Source organism: Aythya marila (assembly GCF_965140915.1).
Source record: "Aythya marila genome assembly, chromosome: 19".
Taxonomy (NCBI): Eukaryota; Metazoa; Chordata; class Aves; order Anseriformes; family Anatidae; genus Aythya; species Aythya marila.
The window spans coordinates 9,560,110-9,581,866 of NC_139060.1; the positions used below are offsets into that span (position 1 = coordinate 9,560,110).

The following is a 21,757-nucleotide window of genomic DNA, read 5'->3' on the forward strand; positions in this document are numbered from 1 at the left end:
AAGGGAATTGATAAATTGTTTAAATATATCTTTATTTCCCACAAGCCTCGTTCAGTATGCATCAGTAACTTTTTGTGTGCAGTAGAAAAACTGTTCCAATACTTAAAGCAGAACTTATTTCATCTGTTTAAAGCTCTGATCCTGAGGAAGCTTATTCAGTTGCCACAAAACAGTAATGGCATCCAAGTACAATAGGCAACACAGCTTGTGATTGTTGAATTTCTAGGCACTTCATGAATTCACTGGTGTTGAGAAACACCTCTATGTAATGGAGTGTCACAGATCAGTGCCTCATCTTAACTGGGATTAGAAACTAAGTGTGCTTCTCCCTGAAGTTGCTGAAAGGCTCAGTCAACAGGATTTTCTTAAGCAAGAGTAGTACACTGAGTTCAAGATTATCAAAATATTAAGCAGGCAAAGGAGCCTGCTTAATTTTTAAAATTAAAGAAAAAAAAAACAACTGTGCAATTAGAGCAGTTTTATTCATTGTGGGAAGTCTGGGTTCAGTTCTTCTTTGCATCCAGCTGATCCCATTTTCCCATCTCACACGCTCCTCAGAGGATACAGTGAACACCAGTTTATAAACAGTGCTAGTATCTGGTGAGGATTGTAACTTCTGCTTGTTCTCATTTTGTTGATATTGGTTCAGCTCACATTGGAAAAAAAAATATGTTGGATTCTTTGTTTAGAAAGAAACAGAGTTAGGTATTCAAATTTTATAATAATAATAAGCATTAATAATTTATGTATTTCTTTCGTTATGTTTGTGTGGATGTTTTTTGTTTTTTAAGGGAGACAATAATCTTCTGAAACAACAGCTTAAAGATCTTCAGAATCAGCTAAGCCATGCAGTTGGCAACTTGATTCATCCCGAAGAAGTCCTAGCTCGTATAAATGAACTCAAGGAAAAGCTTCAGGCAGGAGCAGGAGAGATAAAGTGAGTACAATAAAAGTACAAACGGTGTTAGATTTGTGCACATTAAATTGGTAAGTACATGAGAGCAATAAGGTGTGTCTGCTGCATCCTGCTGAGTACAATGTGGGCAGTTCAAACATGTGATTTAGCACCCTGTGGTTAATTAAGATAGCATCACCTGAGCTCAATAATTGTACTACTGAGGGAAATACGCATTCCTCTTGGGTTTCACTGTGAGAGGTAGAACAAATTTTTTTCTTTTTTTTTTTTCCCTTTTCTGCTAGCAACAGAGAATGGGAATAAACAAAGACAGAACAGAATAATCAGAGCTGGGGATGGAGGTCTGTCTTTCTTATGCAGTGTAACCTGTTCAGTACTACACCTGAATTCATTTACATTGGATGTCTTCAACTTGTACTACTATACTAGGTTTCACTGTTCCAATATCTGGTATTGCAATTTAAAGTCACTGTTTTCTGTCTGGCTTATTTGTCTTTCAGATGTTGGAATTCAGATGATGTTTTGGGGAAAAGCCTTGCAAATCTGCAGAAAGAATTTAATAACATCCTTGCTGATGCGCAGAGGGAAAAAGAGAAAGCATGGATTAGACAGAGACAATTGCAGGAAGAAATTGCATCCCAGCAGGAAAAACTGGACGATGTACAGGAAAAATATAGACAGGCATGTATCAAAACTACAAAAGCAAGAGTAAGAAAACTTCAGCTTATTTAAAATATGTAACTTGCAGCTGAAGAATTGAGCTTCACTGTGGGTGTATCTTTGTTTCCCTCCATCTTTCAGAGAAGTATAATTTCCACTAAGAGTAGGTAAATTGAACACAGGTGCTTGTCAGAAGCAAATTCAGCAGCTCCCATCAGAGCAGGACACCTGTTACCCATGATTCCCACAGGAATACCAACCATTACTAGAGTTATGTTTTTTTTTTCCTTGTGTACACGAGTGTATGTCCAGTCATAATTCCTGCTATTTAAAAAACTGTATAAGCAGGCAAGAACTTCTGAAGAAGGAGGAGAACAAATAATTGACCACTTCCATGCAGTGTATATCATAAAGTTCTGTTTAAAGTAGAGAAATACAGTGTTTGTTCTCACATTGTTTTCATAAGAACCCTGTGAAGACAGCAATAAAGCTGAAAGTATTTTTAAGGCACCAAAAAAACCCCCACCAATACGAAAAGTATGCTTATACTTTAGACTGCTTTAAATCAGATATTTGATAGATATGACATGTGCTCCTGTGCAATTTTTTGTTAGTTTATGTTTTATAAAGCTTGAAAAAATCTTGCTTGGAAGAGAAGGATTTGACATGCCTTTAAACTTCCACAAGCAATCTCTAATTTGACCTGTAAGATAATGAGGAGAGACCTGTTTTTTGGTGTTCATGTAACAATGGAGTCATTAATAGGCTCACGAGTTTTGTCTCATTTTTTTTGGTGAGTTAAAATTTGGACTGAATGTTATGTCTCTCAAGCAATAGAGAGTTTAACTACAGGGAGAAAAATACAGCTAGTAACCTTCTCAAAAGTTATTCTACTTATTCTAATTTGTTTCCCTTACAGGTTAAATCTGAAAACAAGCAGAATAAGAATAAGGTCCGTCAGTTAGAGAATGAAATTCGACATTTACTTGAAAAAATAAAGAGCATGGAAGAAATTCAGGGCCTTGCTGATCAACAGCTCCAAGAGGCAGATGAAGAAAAAGAGACTATTCTTGCTCAACTGGAAGATTTAGAGAAAAGGGTAAGAATGAGTATGGACACATCCATGCACTGCATTTGATGTCCCAGGAAAAGAAAATTAAAAAAACTTTTGTATTTTGCATTTTAAGACATAGATTGAATGCAGGAAGAAACGTGGCAGTTACATTTAACCTTTCTCTTTTCCTTAAATTTTATTGGTCACTCTTATTTTTGTATTTTTCTGATACTTCTCTACATGCAATACAAAATAGGATGTGTGGGGAAGTCTTTTCTTCCATGCTGCTTTCTATTTGAAAAATATCACAAATCCTATTTTCTTGGTTTCAGAAAAAGTTAGAAGATGCCAGGGCACAAATGCAATTTGCCAGTCTAGATAAAGAACTGAAGGAATTAAAGAGAGCAATCATCACTTCAGACAAACTGGCAGCTGCTGAACTGTCCATTGCTAAAAATCAGCTGAAGGCTCTTCATGGGACTGTTCTCAGAATTAATCAGGAACGAGCTGAGGTAAGTTGATAATTAATTGCTAGTTATAATTAAGCAGTGCTTTCTAATGCCACAATAATGGTAGCAGTCCTGGTGTTGCTTTTAAATTCAAGTTCAAATCTTTATTTTGAATTGGCCTGCCACATGTTGCTTTGGACAGTCTCATCTTGAAATAAAATAGATGAATGTCTGAGAAAACTTGGGTTTGGACGGGCTATGTTCCTGCATGGTGGAATGTGAGGGAGAGGCAAGTTTGATCTTCTAGCAATTGAAAATCAAATGATAAATAGTACATTGTTACATAAGACAAAGAAAAGAGAAGCAAATACGGAATTTAGTTCTTAGAAGTCAGGCTTTTAAAACTGGAAATTAATTTTGGCTACGTATGAACATCTACTTTGTAGAAACACTGAAGTTAAAGGAGAAAATATTTTACGTAAACTTAAGTGTTCATCTGGAACAGATAAGTGATGTTTCTCATATGAAAATTTGTGAAATGCAAAATAATGTCTGCAAATTTGTGAAGCATTCTTTCAAACTAAAGCTAAAATAAAACTTTAATTTTAGGAATTTGAGGAAGCTGAAGAGTTCTGTGTTGAAGCAGCTCGTGCAGCTCGGGATCTTGCCCGAGCGGAAGCAGAAATAGAATTGTTACAACAACTTCTAAAACAGAAGGAAGAACAAGTAAGTTGGAGCTATATTTCCTCTATATTATATGAGGAGGGTAAAAGTGGTTCAGCAACTTTCTGAAACTGCCGTATTCAGTTGTCTGCCATAGCCTTTTTCTTCAAGTTTCTCCAGGTCACAGTGTTCTTCCCTCCCTTTACACCTGCCAAAGAACAAAGTGAAAACCTTGCTGAGTAGGTTATCTGACTTAGCGAACAGGTGACAGGTTTACTTAACATGCACAGCCACATAAAGATATTTAAGCCTCAGTCGTAAGAGGATGGGAAGAACAATTTTGTTGTATCAAAGTAGTATGTGCATTGTGCCCAATGGCCATTTCTGTAGGAAAATGTAAGCCTATTTGAAAGCTTTAGTGTAGTCTACTTTAAACTGAAGTGCTTTGCTTTGATTTTAACTCATTTAAAATAGTTACAGCATGAAATGGAGAAAGTTGGTGAGAAGAATGTTGCATCAAGCTCTCAAAAGTTTGAAATAGATCAACTAAATGACACCCTGGAGCAACAGAAAGCAGAAATTGACCATTTGAGATGGTTGTTGGATAACGGTGGGACAGGTAATCTTTCTTATCTCCATTTCTTTCAGTTAAGCACAGATGCAGAAGAACTCATTTTCTTCTCCGTATTTCTTACTGTTTGTGGGAAGCTGTTCAGAATTCTGTAATTTTATTGTAGAAGAAACTGTTCAGGATATGTTTCTGTACAGTTCATACACTGTCACATACATTCAGTCCCTAAATCACTCTGCTTCAATGGATTCTCTGTATCTGCGTATATGAAAAGAACATTAAGACCTAACATTTCCAACATACAGTATTTTACAGTGCATTTGAGATGTACAAAGTACGGCTATGTAAAGTGCATGGGTCTTTGCTTCTTTGAATATATAGAATGGAAGAAATGGATAGCTAAGGATCAGCCACAGTCCTAGCACTTCCTGGTTTCTAGTTTTGTCAGTTTACGTGCTCTGTGACCTCTGGTAAATTTAGTTAAATTCTGAATTTTTCTGGCTTTATTATTAGCCTTACATGCTTTTAAAACCATGTGATTAATTTACAGGTAACAAGGATGAAATTGACAATTTACAAGATGAAATTGCAGCACTCAGAAACGTGCTTTCATACCAGAACGATTACATCACCAGTATTGCAGATCCACTGAAAAGAAGGGGATATTGGTATTACGTGCCATCATCACAGGTCAGAAATTCAAATACTATTATGTGGTGAGCAATATGATATGGGGAAAGTCCATTATAATCTTGCCAGGTCTAGGGAGAGCTTAAGAAAAACATTGACAGGCATGGAAGAGAAATACAGAAACTACAGGTAAACAAACAGGTCTGCTGGCAAAGTCTTTGCAGAGCTATTTAGGTATAGAAATCTAAACACATGATTTGGAGGCCACCCTTCAAAATGCAGTACTGTAAACTCATTTACGTAAAGGTATAAAAGGAAAGAAGTACATATATTTGTTGTTGGTTTCCAGCAAAGCTGTAGATACACAAATCTGGATTTTTATTTATTCATTTTTCCTTTGGTCACTTTCTATTGTTATATTGGTAATAGGTTGAGGACAGCCGTGTATAGTGAGAGTTCTCAGACTTTTTTTTCCCCCTGTAGCACAGGACAATTTTTATAAAAACATTACTAAGTATATCACTTGCTTGATGATACAGGAAAATATATTTCATCTCTTTAAAGCAGCAAAATGTTTGGAGATATGGAAAGACAATTATGTATAGCATGTTCTTGAAAAAAAAATGTTTTAGACTATCTACAGCTAATAAATTGTTTTACCTTTATTATCTAGAATGTGGGGTATCTCATATTAACACACTTTTTTTTCTTTAGGCCTCAACTCCTGCTTCCCACAGCACAAAAGATTCTGGAGTTGGTTTACTGTGTCCTGGTACATCCCCACCCAGGAGAAGGTGTGGTCAAATCAGAAAGGAAGACTCCCCGAATCCAGGGGGATGTTGGATGTATTCACCAGTCAGAAGTAGGTCGTACAAAATGAATCCTGATAAAGGTAAGTCAGTCTCATTGCCTCAAAATGTTCAGGAGCATACTAAGCATGGATTTGCTTAGAGTTTATAATGAATGCTTTTGATATGCGTGAGTGAATTACAAATTCACTGCTGAACTCATTATTTAGTTTAAACAGTGTTTATTATTTCTGTATATATACTGTGCATTACTTTGAAGTGTACATTTGAAAAATGTGTTTCATTTAAAAAGTGATTAAGAAACTTTTTTTCTGTACATAAAGCTAGAAAAATAAAAGAAGATAACAAAGGAAATGAGGAAGCTCATGTTCATGAAGACCCAGCCTTTGTACCACCACCTGGTACAGTTATTTACACAGCCCTTCCGAATGGAGTCCCTGTACCTCAAGGAACCGTGGTATATGGCCCTCCTCCTGCAGCTGCAAATGGAGGCTCAATTGCTCCTGGATCTGTTATCTACGGCCCTCCTCCTGTGGGGGCCCATGTTGTTTATGGCCCTCTTCCTCCAAACTTTACTGTCCCACTCATTCCTGTTGGAGTACTTCACTGCAATGTGCCTGAACATCATGATTTGGTAAGATACAGAGCTGTAGGCTGCAGGTTTAGCTGTAGGCAATTGACTTGTGAATGGATTAAGAGCATCTTTACAATATGCCCTCTTAAATGAGGGAAAACAATAGTATCTGGCTTCTACCAATTTAAAAGTTCAGTTTTAAAAATCTTTTTTAGCAAGATCCTGGATCTGAGAGAGCTTGCTAATAAGAATGCTCTGTCTTCTGTATGTAGTCTGGTGTCTGTTATCTGTAGGTGTTCCTGTGTCTCAAAACCCTGCTTTGGAGGGCTGAAATAGGAAAATTAAGACTTATTTTCCTGTTTTTCCTGCGTAGGAGAACGAAGTCTCAAGGTTAGAAGATACTGTGCATCATTTAAAGTCTTGGAAATCCAGAGATAAACGGTCAGGGACAGCTGAACATAAATGCAAGAATGAGATGGAAAAATTACATCAAAACATAGACGATCTTCTGCACGAAAAAGAAGAGCTGGAATGTGAAGTAGCAGAGCTGCGAAGAGCAGCTCAAAGATATAACAAACGCAAGTAAGAATATTGTACTAGAAGATGTATAAAGTCAGCCTGTGGAAATACCTAAAACTCAATTTTGACATCTTCACAGTTAATGTGCTTGTCTGTAGGGTACATAAAATGGAGTAACTACAAGAGGCTTCCGGGCCTCTGACATCTTTGTATTTTAATGCAATGTTTTTCTTCCTGGTGTTTTAGGGACTTCATTGAAGGGTATACTGAAAACCTAATGGCAGAATTACATTTAGAAAAATCTCTTAAGCGTCAGGAAGATATCGCAGATGAAATTGAATGTATAGAGAGGACGCTTCTGAAACGACGAGCAGAGCTTAGAGAGGCAGATAGGCTACTTTCGGAAGCTGAAGTGGAACTTGAGAGCACACGGGGAAAGGTATGTAAACCCATAACTAAGGGCAGAAGAATTTGTGTGTTAAGATTGTTTTAGGTGGAGAATGTCTGCTTTTTGTCTAAGCCATTTATTTTTACTTGGATAACATGCAGCCTTTTAAAAATGCTTCTGTTTTAAAATAAGCCCTTGGATAACGTGTGCTAAAAGAAAAATATTTTGGTCCTTGCCAAAAAGAGGATGCTTTCTTCTTTTTTCTGGGGGAAGGGGAGAGAAAAGTTTCCACTTCATGGTATACAGAAGGAGGGGGTACAGTAGAATATTCAAACCAGGAGGAGGTCGTTTTTGGACAGCTAACCTGCAGATTATAGGTGTGCAAAGGGTAAGATGGGATTGTGTTGTCTCAATCTTCAATTTTTGCTCTAGACTAAAGACACTATTCAAAAGTACAATCATGCCAAACAGCACTTGTCCCGTACTGAAACTGAGGCAGAGGAGCTGGAGCGAAGGGCTCAGGAAATGGCCATTAAACTTGTGAAAGCGGATCAGCAATTAAGGTACGCTGTTCTTATGAATTTGTATTAAACATGGAGAAGAACAAGATTCAAATATCAAGATAATGCTTCTGGAGAGGGAGAGCTGTTAAAATGTTAATATGAAAAGGCATAAATGCTTCTTCAGATTATTACAGGCAGATACAAGGGATTTAGAACAGCATAAGATGGAACAAGAAGGTATTTTGAAGGAAATCAACAAAATGGTGTCTGCAAGAGACTCTGAGTTCCAGTCCTTAAACCAGAAGATAGAAATGCTGACTGAAAGGTGAGTTAATCTTAAATTTACCTTAAACAATATTAGATACACTAATGACGACCTTTTCTGGTAAGTTACTGCCTAATTATATTCTTGTTTGTTCTGAACCATACTTTTATTCTCAAAATCAGTCTTCAGAAGCTTCAAGGAGATATTCAAGTTGCAGAAGGCAATGAAGAACATCACCTCCAAATCCTTAGAGAAGCAGAAAACATTCTTCAGGGCAAGAAAACTGAACTGGAAAGACTGAAAGATCAGGTAACGCGTGTCTGGTTAACTGTGGGCCATCAGTTTTACTGTTTTTAATGTAACTGCAGGGAATCTTATGCTCCAGACTACCTTGTCTGAAGAATTCAATTTATAATTTTGTGTTACTGTTGGTAATTTTTTTTTTTGACTTGTGATAAGCATGACTCCAGTCTTGCTGGTATTTCTGCATAGTAAATATTTTTGCAGAGTTCTCTATGTTCTTATTGTACTTCAGAACACAGAGCTTAAGAACACCTGAGATACAGGACTGTGCTTGTGTGGATCAGAACTTAGTCTCTAGCATTGGCCTTGTAACATGGGTCTAGCTCACTACTCTGATGGAATCCTTACGTGCTATGGAATTCAAATAAATCTGTCTTGGAACGGTGCATTGCATTTAGTTTTGTATATTTGTGTAGCTTCAAAAGCCTTCAGATGCTTGTTCTGTTAAACTTCTGAATTTCCACATTATAGGTTACTGCTCAGCGACAAGAGTTGTTGTTTCTGGAGCAACAGTTAAGTCAAAGAAAAGAGCAGCTCCATGTCCTTCAAGACTGTATTTGTCAAAAGAAAGGTGACCTCAAAGAAGCTCTTCGAGATGGGGAGACGGAAGCAAATGAAAAACAACGCCAAATAAGAGTAACTCTGAATTTTCAATTTATTATATCTTTGAAGAAGAGTGAAAGAATAAAGTATCAAAAACATCACAGAACTTCCACAAAACTAGCTCTGCTTTCTAGATCCTCCCCAAACCCACTGAAAAAATAGGACAAGCAAGTTTACAGTTCTGTATGCTTAAGACCAGGTGCACAGATAAGAATTAGAACTCTTCTAATTTTGTTAATACTTACAGATTGGTCCCTTGAGAATGAAACTATATTGAATAGAAGTCTCTAAATGACTTACTGTTGCTGAGGCAATCAGCTAAAGCAAATCAATCTGATTAGTGTGCATAAAATTTAACAAAGCTGGCATAAGTCAGCTGTCTGTCTCCTTCCTTCCCGTTTGCTTGCTCAGAAGGGCATCTGTACTTTCTTGTGGAAGAAAGACTTTACTAGATTCGTACTCTTAGCACCGAAATAAAAACAAAGGATCAAAATTACCTTTTTTTTTTTTTAGGGGGGGATGTTTTTTCTGGTTTCCTGTTTTAAGGCCTACCTAGTGTTCACTTGAATTATGCTGTTAATGGTGAGATTTCTAGGTAAAAATCTTCACAAGACTAATGCTTTAGTCAACTATAACTATAGTTATATTAATTGTTAATTGTAACTATAAATTCTGCAATTAAACTGTCCAGATTATAGTTGACAGTAGACATTTAAAATATATTCTTAAATATTTACAAATTATTTAAAGAAAAAAAATCAAATGGCAAATATTGACAGTCATTTTAACACTGATACATTTCCACAGGAAATAAAGCTGCTTCTGAAGGAGCTTACTGTTGAGAGGCAAGAACTGGATGTCCAAATAAATGAGAGAAGAACACAGCTTTCATTCATAAAGAAGGATATTGGAGAAGAGGAAGAAAATCTTCAAGGAATACTTGGGCAAATTACTAAACATAAGATAGGTAGGTATTAATCTCTACATTTTTAATAGAAATTTACTCTAAGCTGCTAGCCGTACATCTGTGCAGTCATATTTTCTTCACTCTTTTTAAATATTGTCCTAGACAGAAGGAGTTCTGTGTAATTGTTGTAGTTGGAGACTGAATCTCCAGTACACAGTACAGAGCTGACCATTTCTCTATGCTTGAGTTGAGGCTGTGCTTAGTGCAGCTTTGGTTTTGGGACTGGAGTTCTTCGTTCCAGTGAGAAATGTAAATAAATCTACCATCAGGACCAACTGGATAAGTTTGCATTCTAGTGTTACATACTTGGGAGGTACCAGCCACTTGTGACACGCTGACAGAAGAATTAAACATCTGGGTGAAAAGGGAAATGGAGGATTACCCTTCCAGACAGTTACATCCTGTCAGATTGTGGGAAATACAATCAGCATTAGCTTGCAAATCTTGTACTTTCTGAAAAAAAAATTACTTCATTGTCTGTCAGGTACTTGTCCCAGAATAACTCCCCAGAAAACGGGAAAAACAGGAGACTGAAGGACCTGTGACATTCCAGTGGAACAGCATCAGATAGAACACTTGCTGTGTCTGCCACAGCAAATTAACGTAGTTTTTACAGGGCTGATATCAGCATTGTCCTTTTTTTTTTTTTTTTTTTTTTTTCTTGATGTCTTTTTAAATAATAGAATTAATTTAATGTGTGTGTCAATAACCTTTTATTTTTTTCATCTTATTAGAACTGAAACATGTCCTGGAAATGCTGGAGATTGAAAATAATGAACTTCAAGGTTTGAAACTACAACATGACCAAAAGATCAACGAACTAGAAAAGACTCAAGTTGCAGTTCTAGAAGTGAGTATTTCTTTTATAGCTAGTACGGTAACTGGAAGAAGAGACCTGCATGTTCTGTGGTTCTGTTAAGATCTGTGTGACAGAGTCCGTGTGCTTTTAAATCTGAGTCACTAGTCTGATTTCAGCTTATCATAGGAAAGCTTGCTTGAGCACTTTAAACTGATGGGAATTTTTTGGTGCATGTAAGGGAAGGAAGGTGAAAAAGGCTAAAAGAAATCTCTTCTGTTATCTGCAGAATGATGAATACAATTTTCTTAGCATTACTTTCCAGATTCTTTTATCCAAATTCTACCTATGCCTTCACTCGCAAAGTTGTATGGAAGACCGCGTACTAACTCAGCTGGATGGTGCTTTCTGTAATTGTAAAGGTATTTCAGCTCAGCTAGTCTCTTCCTATTTTGATGAATGCAGACCAACATTCAACTTTGCCACAAGCTTGCAGGAAGATCAGTGGCATCCATTTGGCAGCCTTGCAGTAGCTACAGGATTGTTAGGTCAGAGCCCAGGATAACACTTCTTTACTTAGATGTGTCAACTCTAGCTCTTAAAGTGGTCATTCTCTCAAAATCCCTGTGATGAAGGGATTTGCTACTCATCTTATGGCTGGGAGAAAGCAATAGTGATTAAGCTATGAAGGAATGAAGACTTGCACCTCCATCTTCCAGTTGTCATCCTAATATTCATGCTAACCTTTATCATAAACACACTCAAATCAATCTGGCACTTTAAGCAGTTCCTCCCTCTTCTAATGCAGTAGTTAGAGAGTACTGTATCTGCCTGCACGTGATCTGTGAATGAAAGGTTTTTAAACTGCTGCAGATAAAGATGTTAACTTCTTCTTTTTCACCATATGTGTTGTTCACAATATTTTCTTTCTTAGGAGAAGCTGAAATTGGAGAATATTCAGAGATTATTTCAGTGTCAGCAAGGGGAAGTAGATTGGCAGGAACAACTACTTGAGAAAGACCGTAAGGAAAATGAACATCTGGTTTCTCAAATGCGCACTCTGCAAAGTAACATTGAGTCTTTGAATAAAGAAAAGCAAAAGCTTGAAGAAGACTGTCAGAGTTTGGAAAAGAAGTTGTCACAAACCAGAAGGTGTGAGGGGGGGATATGTGTGCTGCGAAGATCGGAAGTGATGGGAAGTGTCTTGAATGTCAATTTATCCTGGTTAAAAACATTGCAGGAAGTCTGAGGTTCCCTACAGAACATGGGCATCCATTTTATAGAATCCTATAGAATGTCATTTTTTACACCCTGTGGAGGCTTTATTTTAAGTACGTCTGTAGAATGTCTGTAGCAGACATACAGAAGATAAGCAGCAATTATAGCTGCTGAATGCAGCAGTATTTGTTACATCCTGGCAATGCAATGAGAATGTTAGGAAAAGCAAAAGGTTAAGTCTTAAAACGAGACTTCTGTCTTGTTCTTATGACTGCTGAATAGCATGCCCTTGAGCTGAAAAAACTACTGAAATGCAACTGCTTTTAGAGTCCTCACCATGTACTTGCAACAAACCGAGAACATACATTCGCATTTTACAGAGACTTGACAGCTACTGAAGATAGCGGCAGAACTGTATTGTCCAACATAGAAAAAATGGAATTGGATGTTAAAAGCCTGCAGCAGGAGATAGATCTACTGAACAAACAAAAAAAGTCACTGAATGGAGACATAACTGTTGTACAAAAAGATCTTCAAGGTAAAGATCAAATTTTGTTTTTAAGCTGTAGTGTAGTTTAAAAGAATGGCATTAAAAGGCACAGTATGTGTAACTGTACTGTATGATAAATGATCTGTTATGCTCAAATATCTACAGGCAGAAAGTATTTAATATGTTAAAAAGATGGAAACTTTTTTTATTCATTTACAAGAAGAGAAATTTTATATGTCTGGTTACTTTGTGGATTGCTGATTGAAATTGTCTTTCATCAAATGTTTTCCTAGAAAAAAAGGAAGAACTAGAAATGCTGAAAGAAGAACTCAATGACTCCAGGCAGCGTCTTCATCTGGTGGAACAGGTTAGTCTTGGTCAAATTTATGCTTGTTCTTACATAGTGAGTAGGTTGTACAGAAACAAGGGACATTTTTTTTTATCACCATTGATAGTCCATTGCCTGTTTCTTCGTGTAAGCACATTATCTTGAAATCAGACGCTTTGCAGAGCTAATAAACAATGTCTAGTTTCTTTGGTCTTGCTGAGTTTGGAGTGATTTGGACTATAAGTACCTAACCAGATGATTTCTATTTTGCTTTCCATTTTTAAACATGAAGGGAAGTGGCAACTATGGTGAGGCTCCCAGTCAGGCTGTTATTACCAAATGTACCTAACGGGAGTGTGTGGGCGTGGTGGTGGCAGTTTGGTGGGTTTTGTTGTTGTTTACATTGATCTTTCTTGAAAACAATTCAGGTATGGAGGCAAAATCAACCTGTTTTACCATTTGGTTTTGTGTGTTATGTTGGTTTTTGTTTTGTTTTCATCTTTAGCAAAGACAATTTGTTTTGTTTTAAAATGCAGTACAGCCTTTACTCTGGCATCTTGAAACTTAGGCATCTGTGGTTCTTGTTGCATTTATTCACTCAGTGCCTGGTTTAAAAAGAAGGTAGTCTTCCAATGTGTTTAGGGGTGATCAGTTACTTTCTTTCAAATGCAAGCCAAATTTAGCCAGATACCTGTTACTTTTACCAGCTAGATATGTCACTTGTTTTTCTGTTTATATTACAGGATTTGAAAAATAATAGAAGGCATCAGGAAGAGCTGCTTAGAGAGCAGGCGACCTTGAAAGAAGATATCCTAGAAAGTTTAAAGAAATGTAACAATTGCCAAGAGAGACAGAAGAGGAGGGAGAACCATTTGCAGAAGCTCCAGAAAGAGATCAAAGAGAGAGAAACAGAACTAGCCAAACAAGAAGCGGTAATGAGCCTGATAATGTGTCTAACTTTTGCCTGGCCTCTAAAAATAATGGAGAAAGAAAAGCTTTCAGTGCAAGAAACAGGAAGCCTCATTTCTAAAGGAATAGCAATGAACACAAAGCTTCAAAATTCAGCTATGTCTTAGTGAAAGCTACTGCGTCCCAACAAAGGACTGTTCCTTCTTGGCAAGGTCATTGTATACTGAACTGATAACAACCAATAAAATCAGCAATGACCGCTGAGTGCATGAAGGGCTACTGTAGTGGCAGGCACTGTACAATGCTGTATGTGGGCTGCTGTTGTGTTACTGGTATGGGTGAGGAAATGGACTACTACAGATAATTCTCTATACTTTCTGTTTTGTCAGCTGCTAAAAATGTATTTCAAGTGAAACTAATCAAAACTTAAGTCCGTCTTTTTTCTAGAATTCAAAAACTAAGCATCAAAAGGTTCAGGGTCCTCTATTCCAGAAGTTTGATTTTGAGTGGATTAATGTTTGTAGCTGGTTTTTTGTTCTTCTGTTCTGCTGTATTTCTATGCAAAGCCATCAGCCCTTAATGAAAACTAGGGCTTAATTGTATATTCCTGTAGTAAAATTAACGTATGTTGGCTGAAAAGCTTCAACAAAGCGTTAGCCAAAATAAAAACTGAAAATGTCCTGGAAAAGAAAAAGAGGAAAAAAGGTGAATTATGTTTGGATTAAGTACTATACTACATTTATTCTTCCAGATTTCTGATGATTTAACTGATGTCTTTTGGTGATGGTATTTGCTCTTTCTTAGTTGCTGCCAGTTAAAGTTTGAATTGATGGGATCTCTTGTTTGTTTGTTTTTGCCAGATTCTTCATCAGCTCAAGCAAAATTCAGAGTGTGAAGGAAAAAAACTGGAAGAAAGTACTGCTAAACTGAAAGACCAGAAACTACTATTGGAAAAGGAACTAACAGATCAGCAAAAGAAACTGGAGCAGGCAATAGCAAAAATAAGGCTGACAGAAGAAAACAACAGGAAGCTGGAAAATGAAGCATCCCGATTTGCAGCACTTGAAGAAACTATCAGAAAATACAGTAAGACCTATTGTACAAATAAGTTGCTTGGATTTTAATTCAGAGCCTGGATTGACTCTTGATCGTTAAATTGATTTGTTGAAAGAACTGAATTTTTAAAACCAACTGACTTTCTGTTCCCTCCCACCTTGTACCAGTGTTTTTTCAAACTGTTCAGCAGAAAAATGTTTGAAAATATCTAATGTGTTTGAAATATATTACGGTATTTACACTTTTGCTAATCAGTGTTTATTTTAAATGTTGATTACAGAACATCAGATCTCAGAGAAAGAACTGCAATTACAACAAAAAAATAAAGAAATTCAGTCTCTTCAAAAAGAACTGGAACTCTCCAGGTCTGAGCTAAACCACCTCCAAGGTCAGCTGGCATCAGAGAGGAAAAAAACAGAAAAACAAATCTTGAGTCTGAAAGAAGCCATGAAAAGGCAGAAGACACAGCTTGAAAGAGAACTGCGTGTAAGCCCTGATTGGATGGGGGGAATACTGGAAATTTTTGGTGATTTTTGGCAAAATGATCTAAAAAAAAAAAAGCCCCTTTTATTGCAGGAAGAACAGAAGTCATGCATTATAACTTCGTGACTAGACAGAAGTTGAGGCAAACAATTTCTGGTATTTCTAGACTGTGCTGCAGCATACCTCTCTAGTCACTTACTTTATGCTGTTTTTACCTTTTAACTTGAAGAAATTGTCATGTGTGGGTTCTCTTTATCCATTTTTTCTGAAGTGAGTGCTCATGGTAAAGGCAATCTTTCTGCATTTTCCTAGGAACAAAAGCATGAAAATAAGTGTTTGCAGAGTGATATAGCAACTGCGGAACAAGTAGCGCACCATAACCGGGAACGAGCCAAGCGTCTTATTAAAGAGCTTGGCCAGATCCAGCAGGACTATACGGATCTCCAGAACCAGGTATAACTGCATAGGCAAGTCCAGGCAGGTCGGAGGGAAAGCTGTGCCTTCTAGACAGGGTGATATTGTATTGGTTTTGAATCTCCTCCTGTGAAGCAGACTGATGCTAACAGACATAGACCTTCTTAAAACTGCTATGCATTTATTTATTTATTTATTTTTCTTCAAATCTGAAAAGTAACGCTTTGTTAACACTCAGTAGGACAGCTCAGTAATCCTGGTTTAAAAACAAACAGACCAACTCCAGCCAGTCAGTCGGGTGCTGACTTTTCAGTCTAAGGCTGCCAAGCTCTAAAGCAATTCTTCAGATCTTGGGGGTCGAGGCAGAGTGGCACAGCTATGGGTTACCTTCCCATCACACAGTAGAGAATTACAGGCTCTGATTAGGCTACTTCAAATGGGTTGGTTCCTCTCGCCCACTGAAGTGGTGCCTGAAACAGAGACCATGTTGTTTGGGGATGAGCTGAGGAAGGTGGTGGGGAGTCCTAGTATTCCTTAGAATAATTGAATTTGGATGTTACAAAGGTAAGTGGTAACTGTACTGTTTCATTTGCTCTCAGCTTAATTTATGTAATGTCTCAATCAAGAACTAGGACTGTGGCTCTTGTTTGCATTATGGTTTGGTCATAGGAAGCTGGCATAACTGGAGTCATAATTTATGTAAATCACTAAATGTTATCACAGTTCAAAGCTACTCACTGGAGACTTAACTTGGTAGTGCCAGCCTGGACCGGCATTTTCTTCTTCAATTACTTGCTTAAATTTAAAAGTTGATTCCACATTGTCTCACCTTTAAGCTGTTTATAAATTGTTTGTAAGTCCTTTATAAATCTGATTCTTTAGAGAAGAATGTTTTTAGTGACTACAAAGCATTCGAGGAAGGCTGTGCTAGATCAGAGTACGAATAGGTTTAAATTAATGGCTTGTGTCTTGGTAACTTTACTTCCCTCTCCAGTCAGAGGGGCTTCGTAAGCAATTAACTTGAATTTCAGAATTAAGGCTGTATCTGCTCAGAGATTTTATGACTTCTGATTTTAATAGTCAAAGCATAAACACTTCAGAGATGAGACTTGCTCAGTTGCACAGGAAATCACTCTGGATTGATGCACTTGTAATGTGCCAGCAACATAGCAAGACTGTTTTATGTTGTAGGTTAAGACTCGAGAAGACCTGGAAGAGAGACAGAGGGAAATACAGAATACAGTAGCACTGCTTAAATTGGAGGTTGAAGATGAAATTAAGATAGGGTTTAAATCTTCAAGCCTATCCTCAGAACCATTGGAAGATCTGGGAGCATCTTCTGCAATAAAAAGTCTGCATTGTGAACTTGGTAACTTAGAGGAGACTCTTCCATTTGCTGCTGCTGACAAAAGACTGTTCTCATTGGAAGAAAAGTTGGATTTTTCAAAAGTCCTCCTAATGGTAAAATGCTTTCAGGGAGTAGCCCTTACTCATGTTACAGCTGAGCATGTCTGTGTTGGTCCTTCTAGCTGTAGTGCTCAGTTGCTGAATGTGCTTTTGTTTCCAAAAGGATGAACAATGGCGTGGAGAGGCTCTCCGAGAGAAACTGCAGCATCATGAAGATCGGTTGAAGGTGGTGCATCTCTTCCCCATCGCACTAATACATCTGTTAGGTCCCTTCCAAAAGTAATTTAAACAACAGGAGCATGGGAGATCCTTCTCCAGCTTATGCAAAATACCTTTGGGTGTCTTTTGTTAGGTGCGAATAGTAAAACAAGGCCTAGCAACTGTGTTATATCAAGATGAATAATATTCAATAAGTTAATTGTAGTTGGATTTTTGAATATTCCAAAATGTTTCTGTCACTTACATTATACTGTGGTATGTTAGCAACATGAAAATCTACAGTTCAGGGGCACCCGTGACCATTTTAGGCAGATGTGATGGCCAATTTCATTTAGAGTTGCCCCTTCAAGCAGCTAATGATAAATGTCAGATGAATACAGCTTATTTCTGACTTAAACTTATTTTTAAAGAGTTTACCTCTTTATTTGCAAAGCCATTGCCAGCTGCTTGTGATTCAAGAGACTCTTAACATCATATCCCCAGTGGTTTGACTTCAGGTCATCAGACTATTTAAGTATAGTCTTCAAAATTATACTAACCGCATATAATTAGGACTAATGATTTATTTAGGCTCAGCTCCGGCAATGCATGTCCAAGCAAGTAGAAGTACTGATCAGAGGGAAACAACAAACCGAAGGCACCCTTCACAGCCTGAAGCGACAGGTTGATGCCCTGGATGACTTGGTCAGCAGCACTTCTTCAGACTCGCTGTTCCTAGCCCAAAGCTCAAGTCTAGCATCTCTCCATGATGCTCTGAGTTTAACAAAAACACAGGTAATGCTCTAGTGCCTACAAGAATTCTGATTCTTTTAAAATGTTTCTCTCTCTGGTAGTGTTACACCCATATGCTTACCATCTGGAGGCACTGCAGGGGTTTTCTGTAGGTGGGGCAACCACACTGTATGCTTCGTTGCTTCACCAGTAGCTAACTTGTTAGAGGAAGCCTACCTTCTTCAAAGAGCGGTTTTATACTTACTTGCTTCATTTTCTTTTATTTTTTAATCATTTTTTTCTTTTAAAAAAATAAGTCTTTGAGTAGTAAAGAGATTAATTTATTGCTCATACTTCTGCTTTCTCTAGGGTGCTCTGACAAGACTTGCACAAGTCCCTGGCAGGCCAGAAGGTGTTCCAGTGGCGTCTCACCCATGGCATTCCTGCTCATGAGAAATTTCTCAGTGAAGTCCAGAGGTAAGAGAGATTGCTTCAGCTTAGTTTGCACTTAATACTTGTTTGTGTCTTGAATTTTGGGGCTTATGAGGTGATCAAGGAAGGGGGAGGCACAGTACTGTTCCCAGACCATGTTGTCTTCAGCTAAACGAAAGCATTCCTATTCTGCTTCTAATGATTCTGTGGTAATGATTTAAATAAAAAATAATTCAAGAGCTGCCATACATCAGTGCTCAGTAGAGAGAAGAAAAGCTTTAAGCACACCTACAGCTACTTCTAGTATCCTGCCACACAGCAGGAGTTAAGTCTCAAGACATGCAAAGCATCTGTGCACCTGTAGCCAGGGCCTGTGCTGTCCAAGCCAGTGTTGTGCCGCAGCCAGAGCTGGTCATACACCGCCACCTCTTATTACTGATGTGCAAACCCCCTCCTGTCACTTGCATTCTAGATACACAGCTGTGCTCCTTGGAACTGTACCACTCCTGAAGACTTCTACCTCAATATTTTGCGAGCCTTTGTAGGAAATGCATTTGCCAGCAGTAACAGCTGACTGCAGGCCTTCCTCTGTACTGTGAAGCTTTTGTATGACTAAGGGAGCTTTCTGTATATATGTTTTTTAAAAAAAACTTTAAAGATGGGTTTAAGGATATCCAAAACATTTATTTAAGTGTAGGTATGTCAGTTTACATTTCAAAGAAATTTTTTTAACAAGGACAGTTGTTATTTACATGTTGTCAAATGCATGAATATTGCAAATAAAGCTATTTTTGAGTACTTTCTTAAATTTGTGTCTAGTGCTTGCCTTCATCCTTTCATCCTACTGTTTCTTAGTATGTATGCTGTAGCAGTGGTAGTTCCTCAATCTTGGATGAGGATAGCAGAAACAAGCCCTGAGCTCCTCTCTCCTAGTTGCAGGCAGCCAACCTTGTTGAACAGGGATATTGAGGTAGGAAGTTACTGGCTACCCTTTATGAATATTACTGCACTTTCTTCTCTGAACAGTGATGCGTATTGCTTTTCTGAACCATGGGGATATGGTTTTTAATTCTGCTCAAATTTGCAAGCAATATGATCTTAACTAAAAAAAATCTTGTAACTGAAGACAGCAACAAGGCACTAGGAGATGCAGGCAAACTTCCTCCAGGTGAGCAAGCCACATCCACCTCTGTGCAAAGCAGGCCTGTCACATTCACACAGCCTGAGGAAAGAGTTGTATAGAGCTACTGCCCTCTTTTTGATTGAGAGGGGCTTTGAAGTTGTTCTCAAACTTGCCCTCTTATCTGCATTATTGATATGTAACCTTTTTTAATGCAGCAAGTGTCACATTTCACTAGGAATGTACCCTGTGACACACTCAGCACTGGCCTGGGTTTTTTTGCCAGTCTTATACTACCAGAAAACTAAGCCTGTAGAGTTCTTACCATGAAGGCCTCTCCTAAGTTAACACAAACCAATTAAAGCACAATTGCCATCACTGCAAGGGCACCTTGCATAATTGCCCCCTTCCAACAATTCAGTAAGGGACTTCTCAAAAAGCAAAGACCTGACTGCACATGAGCAGAACTGCCTGGTACCAGCTTCAGCAAGCCAGCTGCAGTGCTAGAAGGACTGCTGTGGGGCTCCTTTCCTATTAAATTCCTATTAACCAGCTCCCAAGGAACATTAGCACTCAGAAGCAGAGAGAGCCAGAGCAAGTAACACAAACCACTCTGGTTTATCTAGATACAGGTACTTTATTTACAAATATTTAGATTAATAGCATTGTTACATCAAATGAGGAGTACAGCAGTCCAAACAAATCCTTTCTGTGACAGAAACAATAAGACCTACTGTAACTTATTCTGGGAATACAGGTATTGCACCTCAACAAGCTGTAGTCATTAGAACATTTACTTCCAAACTTCTTATCAGCAGCAGGTCATGGTCCCTGGGCAAACCCTTTGTGGTGCAACCTTGGTTTAAGCAGGACACTTTAGCTGTAGATTTGAACATAGCCATCTATTTAAGAATATTAGTTTAAGAAAAAAAAGACTACCAGACAAAACAAAGGGACAGTGCACAAGTTACCCAAATCCTATGGTTTGCACATTCCAGTTTTGGCTTTTTATTTAACATTGACTGTACAATACTCTGGTACCACTGTTGACTTACAAGTCTGAACATTGTATAGTTTTAGTGTCTAGAGAGAGATTTTAGGACTACTTTGTATTTTAAACACTGCAGTAAGACTAGAGGTTGGACATTTGATCAGTTAAACACTTACCCCCTTCCATTTTGAAGTCATATTTGATGTTTTCCAAGTGAAGCTGCATGTAAAATACAGTACTGCATAGAGAGCAACACATTTAATTCTGACAACATAGTAAACCCCACATGCAGTTCTACAAAATCCACATGTGCATGGTCACCACTTGACGTCTCCCCTTTATAAATATGGGTTGTATCACCCTGTTAAGCATGTACTCTCTGAAGAAGCCCAAGTCTTAAAAGGAACCCTCACTTGGTACTGTTAAAATACAACAGTAGCTAAAAATCCCTGGAGAGCACGTTGTTTTGACTGTCCAGTTCAGTATCTGACCATTGAAAAAGTTAAAGGTATAAAAGCATAAGGTGTGCAAGAGAACCAGCCTTTGTATACATTGCAAGGCAGGTAATGAAGCCCAATAATGCAAAATGCTTACAGAAGAAGAAAGCAGGTTAGCACACTGCTGATTGCACAGAACAGGATTAATAAAATGGCATAGATATACCACAGTGCAAAGATGAACGACAGATTCCACTAGTGTTAATTTCTGCATTGGGATTAGAGTTCCCCCAGCACAATGTCCACTGTCAACACCGAGGAGTTAAGCCTATGTTAGTGAACTGCAGTTACACCTATATCTGTACGGAGGGGGCATGTGGCCACATATAGGTCATACTGTACAAACTGATACTTTCTTATATACTGTTCTAATGCCAGTAATCATTTTCTTCATTAAAATCATATACACAGGATGTATTTAACTGTTAGCTCAGTTCCTTCAAATTTTATACATATTTACGTTCTGTTAACAAATGTAAAGGATAAAAGTGGCAAAAAATGATGTAAAGCTATGAGCACAAGAATGAATGGTTTGTTTCCCTGTGCAAGTTGTACACTCCTGTGCCAGCCCACCCCTGCCCCCCACATGCACACCACAGGGAATTCTTTCAACAAGCACATCGTTACAGAGCCCCTTTCTACCATCAGAAGTCATTTCACAGCAAAAAACTTATCCTTTACTATGGACAGCTCTACACAGTTAGAGGTGGGGAAGAAAGGCTGAAGAACCATAAAATTAAACCGTACAAGACAAAGCCCTGCGAAAGTGTAAAATCATGAGTCCAGCATCAGTGCTCAGTTTAAATTACGTA

The 21,757-nt window shown here is 37.9% G+C and overlaps 1 protein-coding gene across 4 annotated transcripts in view; it reads left to right on the forward strand.

Moving 5' to 3' along the window:
• CNTRL (centriolin) overlaps positions 1-21,663 on the forward strand; it is a 35,713-nt gene extending 14,050 nt beyond the window's left edge. For all 4 annotated transcript variants that reach the window (XM_082775302.1, XM_082775305.1, XM_082775303.1 and 1 more), the window contains 29 exons: positions 792-937; positions 1,417-1,597; positions 2,496-2,675; positions 2,963-3,142; positions 3,689-3,805; positions 4,217-4,361; positions 4,864-5,003; positions 5,658-5,835; positions 6,076-6,386; positions 6,700-6,908; positions 7,092-7,284; positions 7,666-7,796; positions 7,921-8,061; positions 8,184-8,310; positions 8,776-8,940; positions 9,715-9,874; positions 10,609-10,724; positions 11,605-11,822; positions 12,269-12,426; positions 12,672-12,745; positions 13,450-13,638; positions 14,476-14,701; positions 14,952-15,157; positions 15,467-15,607; positions 16,760-17,029; positions 17,139-17,201; positions 17,765-17,968; positions 18,275-18,382; positions 18,810-21,663. In XM_082775302.1, coding sequence (XP_082631428.1) covers positions 792-937; positions 1,417-1,597; positions 2,496-2,675; positions 2,963-3,142; positions 3,689-3,805; positions 4,217-4,361; positions 4,864-5,003; positions 5,658-5,835; positions 6,076-6,386; positions 6,700-6,908; positions 7,092-7,284; positions 7,666-7,796; positions 7,921-8,061; positions 8,184-8,310; positions 8,776-8,940; positions 9,715-9,874; positions 10,609-10,724; positions 11,605-11,822; positions 12,269-12,426; positions 12,672-12,745; positions 13,450-13,638; positions 14,476-14,701; positions 14,952-15,157; positions 15,467-15,607; positions 16,760-17,029; positions 17,139-17,201; positions 17,765-17,968; positions 18,275-18,358 — 4,653 coding nt within the window. In that variant the 3' untranslated portion in view covers positions 18,359-18,382; positions 18,810-21,663. The remainder of the gene's footprint in view (positions 1-791; positions 938-1,416; positions 1,598-2,495; positions 2,676-2,962; positions 3,143-3,688; positions 3,806-4,216; positions 4,362-4,863; positions 5,004-5,657; positions 5,836-6,075; positions 6,387-6,699; positions 6,909-7,091; positions 7,285-7,665; positions 7,797-7,920; positions 8,062-8,183; positions 8,311-8,775; positions 8,941-9,714; positions 9,875-10,608; positions 10,725-11,604; positions 11,823-12,268; positions 12,427-12,671; positions 12,746-13,449; positions 13,639-14,475; positions 14,702-14,951; positions 15,158-15,466; positions 15,608-16,759; positions 17,030-17,138; positions 17,202-17,764; positions 17,969-18,274; positions 18,383-18,809) is intronic.
• Positions 21,664-21,757: the final 94 nt, after the last annotated feature.